At 42.8% G+C, this 4889-nt stretch overlaps 1 protein-coding gene across 1 annotated transcript; it reads right to left on the bottom strand.

Annotated features, from left to right (window-relative positions):
- Positions 1–469: 469 nt before the first annotated feature.
- ppib (peptidylprolyl isomerase B (cyclophilin B)) lies at positions 470–4465 on the bottom strand. Its single transcript, XM_010744095.2, has 5 exons — positions 4253–4465; positions 3398–3511; positions 3008–3101; positions 2377–2561; positions 470–853 (listed from the first exon to the last, which is right to left on the bottom strand). Exons 1-5 carry the CDS (start codon positions 4385–4387, stop codon positions 731–733), a joined length of 651 nt encoding a protein of 216 aa, XP_010742397.1. The 5' UTR covers positions 4388–4465; the 3' UTR covers positions 470–730.
- Between the last annotated feature and the right edge of the window lie 424 nt (positions 4466–4889).

Below are 4889 nucleotides of genomic sequence, written 5' to 3' on the forward strand. Positions count from 1 at the left end.
ATCTAAATACATTTCCAGATATATGGCAGCTATTTGTGGTTCACCTCAATAAGTATGACACGGACCCTGACCAGCAAGAGAGTAGAGTGCCATCCACCTTTCACCGTTTAGTACTTGCGTTAAGATTCTAGTATTAGTGATGCAGCAGTGTATCTAATTATTCTTTTTAAATACGACCTGTTCTTTTGTTGTTGAGTTTCTCCTCTCTTTTTGTAACCATAAAAATAAACAAAAAGCAGTAAGTCTTACTGAAGAACAGTCACAAAGTGTGTATGGATATGAAGTTTCACAGTGCATATAACCACTACCACTCAGAAGCTATGTGTCTCGTCTGTCAGACATCAGCAACATAAAGCTCCAAACATGACTTTTATGATGTTCGTGACACCACCTGGTGGAATAAAGTTCACTCAGCAATGTAACAAAACTTGAAACCTTTATTACAGATTTCATTTTTTACAAAAAAAAAAAAAAAAAAAAAACAACAGTTAAGTGCACCTTGGAATGCTCGTTGGTAAATGGACCCAGAGTGTCGTCATGATTGCTTAATGTAAATGCTCTTCTGGTGCTTTAAGACAGCAGCCACCGACACAGATTGACCCCAAAAAGCCCCTTCTCCAGGACCATGGGGCTGTTGGTGATAAAACAAGGTGGCCTGCACGATTCCCACCCCCTCCCCCATCCCCGCCTCAGTCCTGTTTCCCCAACCTTTTCTCCCCTCAGCAGCACTCTACTCCTTGGCCACTGCAAATGGCTTCTCCACTTCAATTTTGCCACAGTCGTGGATGACGACGTCTTTAAGAGGCTTATCACGGCCATCTGTCTTTGTGCTCTCGATTTTGCTCACCACATCCTAGAAGGAAAAAAAAAAAAAAAAAGTTTAAAGATTAAAAGTTTTAGCCTCTCCTAAACCGATTTGTACAAAAAGTCTACACAAAAGCATTGATATGATTTGCTGCAATGGCTGCCTGTAGTATCCACATCATGTTATCAACAAGTATGCAGACCCTTTACTGAAATAAAGTAGCTGAACAACAATGTGAGAATACTCGTGTCCAAAGGCAACTTCAAATTCAAAATGTAGCTGCTCAACATGGAGCTAATACCAAAATATCTAAGATATTTTTGGGTCTTCTAAGCTTTTATTTGAACGGTGGCAGCTGAAGGATGACGAGAAAGTGAGCCCAAGAGAGGATGACTGGTATATCATTTTAATATAGTTGAACAGTTTAACAAGTAACAATACAAATTCACTGGTAACAGCTGGTTGTAAGAAGCTTTGTCTGTATGATGTTTTTTGTTGTTTTGTGGAGGTCTCCTGTGGAGGGTACTTTCTCCCCCCTATTCTGCTATTAGTTTGGTGTGATGTCCATTTGTGTAGTGCATCTTGATTTGGGTTTTTATGTTTGCTGGACACTAATTGTTCCTTGGTTGTTGTGTCATGCTTTGTTTTTAGGGTATTGTTTTGTGTTGTTTTTACATGCGTAATTTTAAATAAAAGAATATTCAAAAAATACAAATTAAAAGTAGAGTATTAAAAAGGTCCAGTGTGTAGTATTTAGTTGCAACTAGTGGACTAAATCTCACATCACCCTCACCTTTCTAGTTTAAAAAGGAGAAACAACACTTGAGAGGCCGAGTCTAGAGTCAGTATTTAGTTTGTCTGTTCTGGGCTACTGTAGAAACAGTGTTTTAACATGGCGGGCTCCATGAATAAGGACCCGCTCCCACTGTAGATAAAAGAATCATTTTTAAGTAACAAAAAGAAGTGCAATAAAATTAAATACTTAAATGCAGTTTTGGGGTACTAATACTAAAGTACAATACTTCAGTTACCAGGCAACCAGTAGGCGTACAGATATCTATGCTGACATGTTTGGCAGGATCATCAACATCCAGACCTCTCTTCTGCACAAACGTGTTTCAGTGTCTTGTCTTTTGGATGACATTCATGTGGATGATTTCATTCGGACTGTTTGTCACTGACATCAAAGGCAGAGGAGGCTGTCATGATGTGAGCGTGCATTCAGAGAAGTGTTGTCTCTGTGCAGCGTAACTGTTTCTTTTCTAAACAAAGCAGCACTATTGAAAGAACGCTGAAATCATGAAATGGATTTTTTCCACTATGATGTCAGTGACAGGAAAAAAAAAGGCAAAAATAAACAAGGTGATGAATCATGTCAGTCAAACTTCCTGTACCTGTTCTATTCACAGTGCACAGAGCAGGAAACTAAACAGCTATTTTAGTCTCAGATTCAGCTGCTATCTTACAAACACTTCATGTCTCAGCTGAAGACAAACTAAAACAACAGGTCAGCGTTTGGACAGCGCGACAGGACACTTAACATTTGGTTGCCGACCTAGTCTGACACTCACCATCCCTTCCAGAACTTTTCCAAAGACGACGTGTTTGCCGTCCAGCCATGGAGTCGCGACGGTGGTGACGAAGAACTGAGAGCCGTTGGTGTCTTTGCCGGCGTTAGCCATGCTGAGCCAGCCGGCGCCGTAGTGCTTCAGCTTGAAGTTCTCGTCGGGGAAGCGGTCTCCATAGATGCTCTTTCCTTCATTAAAGACAAAAAATAATAATTATGTGGCATTTGCTCTACTAGGTGAGCGACCAGGGAACAGCTGAATTGCTGGTGAACGCAAGATTTCAGGCTGTTATGCTCCTGTAACATGTCTGCATTCAGACTGGTGGAAAGAGAATGCACACTTAGGTGTTTATTCCATGACACTCTGCCCATTTGTGTCTCACTTTCTCCTAAATACACCAAAAGTTAGCATTAGATAACACTTCATTTGCATGTTTAAATCTAAAATTCCTAAAACAAAAAAAAAAAAAAAACTGTTTTAATGTAAGCAAAGCTTCAGACGTCATCCCTGTTCACCTGCAGCGTCTTCCCATAAGTCACTAAACGTACAGCGCTGACACAAGTCAGTTCTTGCAGAGACAAATCTTTCCCGATCTGCATTCTGCCATCCCGCAGGTTGCCAGGGGCCATCTTACCTCCGGTGCCGTCTCCTCGGGTGAAGTCTCCACCCTGGATCATGAACTCCTTGATGACTCTGTGGAATTTGCTGCCCTTGTAGCCGAATCCTTTCTGTTTAATTTGAGCAAACAAAAGACAATGTGTGAAAAAGCCACAGAGGGATATCAGCCGCCTGCGTTTTACATTCTGAAACCACACCAAGGAGTCAAGTGATTTATTCTAAGTGTGGTTCAAGCACATGGAGGTTATGGTAAAGTAATCTCTGTTCAGCTTGATCCACTGAATGATGATATGCTGTGTAACTTCCATCTGGCTTCTGTCTGCTATTCAATTAGTGGTCAGTCGTGAATCTGGCGATTTCTAGTCCAGTCAAATCGCAGAATGTTGCTTTTTTTTAACGTTCTCACCTCTCCAGTCGCCAAAGCGACGAAGTTGTCGACTGTTTTGGGAACCGTTTTCCCAAACACTCCGATAACGACTCTTCCGACATCCTCATCTCCGATCCTGATGTCAAAATACACCTATATTAAAAAAATAAAATAAAAAAGACACAAGTTTAGTCCACACTCAAAATAATGAGGAAAAACTTTTATTCTGAAAATCAAAGGGGATCTAACATGGATATTTGATTGGGAAACGATAGACTGTTCCTATATATAGACTTTAATGTCTGCTGCAGGTGAAGAAGAGGGACTGATGTGGATCAGGTCTTCCATGTGGATCAAGTCTTTCATGTAACTGTGGACGTGGACAAACCTGCAGCACCCAGACACAACAAGGCCAGACACAACACCGTCTGCCGAGCCCCGCTGAGCTGCAGCCACAGTGGGTCACCGTGAGGAGGACAGCTCGGTGCTGTAAGCCTGAAGTGATGCGGACAGTTGCTGCAAACACCGACAGTTAAAGGTCGGAGCACGGATAGGCCAGATTAGCCACTTAGCAAAGAGCACTTCATCAGGTTTGCTGTGCTGGTCTGGGATCAGTTGTTAACCATGTTCTCTGCAGCAGATAACAGGCTTGTAAATGTCCTCACTGCCTGCACACACACCGACTAACGACAGTCTGATTAGCTCCCCGGCTAACTAGCCTCCCTGGCCCGGGCTTCAGCAGAGGATGACCCGCGGGGCTAACATGTACGTGACGTGGCTTTGCAGTCCACGGCTAGCGGTTAGCATTGAGCTAAGCCCGGATTTTTTTTTTTTTTTTTTTCACACTGCAGCCACTAGCAGGTCAGCTAGCCAGCTCCCAGCAGCAGCACCCACCTTCGCAGTCACTTTGGGGCCTTTCTTCTTCTCGTCAGCGGACGAGCCGTTCGGGAAAGCGAGGAAAATCAATGATCCCACGATGACCGTGACAGCCACAAGGAACTTCATCCTTCTCTCGCAGAGTCTAACCATCAACAAGAAAAAAGGGCAGCCCGGGGACGGCCTGTGATTTGTGCTACCTTTATATGAGCCGGGGGGTGTAGGAGTGTGCGGTATCCGGGGGGAGGAGACTGGGAGCGGGCTGCGCTGCGTCCAACACGCACGGCACGCCCCGCCCGGCTGCGTACAGACGCACGGCGTTCTGATTGGTTCACGTACGGGAAGGTTTAAGCCAATCACACGCAGACGCGTAACACCGGACACAGCGTGCTCATATGTGTTCATCTCTCATAGGACAGATGTTTGATTAAACATGAAGTGAACTCATTGTTTATGATGTACTCTGTATATAACAGATAAAAACAGATGTTTATACATAGTTATAATAATAATAATCACGTTGGTAATAATAGTAATAATAATAATAACAATAATAATAATAATAATAATAATAATAATAATAATGGTAATGGTAATGGTAATAATAATACATTTTATTTCAAGCACCATTCAGGACACCCAAGGTCACTTCACA

The sequence above is a fragment of the Larimichthys crocea genome, chromosome XIX (genome assembly GCF_000972845.2).
Source record: "Larimichthys crocea isolate SSNF chromosome XIX, L_crocea_2.0, whole genome shotgun sequence".
Lineage (NCBI taxonomy): Eukaryota > Metazoa > Chordata > Actinopteri > Sciaenidae > Larimichthys > Larimichthys crocea.

Excerpts from the sequence above, each read along its gene's own strand:
- ppib (XM_010744095.2), bottom strand. The coding sequence starts at position 4,387 with ATGGTTAGACTCTGCGAGAGAAGGATGAAGTTCCTTGTGGCTGTCACG. Across the intron at positions 3,102-3,397 it reads TCGCTTTGGCGACTGGAGAG|AAAGGATTCGGCTACAAGGG; the intron begins GTGAGAACGTTA and ends CAAATTAAACAG. Across the intron at positions 854-2,376 it reads GAAAAGTTCTGGAAGGGATG|GATGTGGTGAGCAAAATCGA; the intron begins GTGAGTGTCAGA and ends TTTTCCTTCTAG.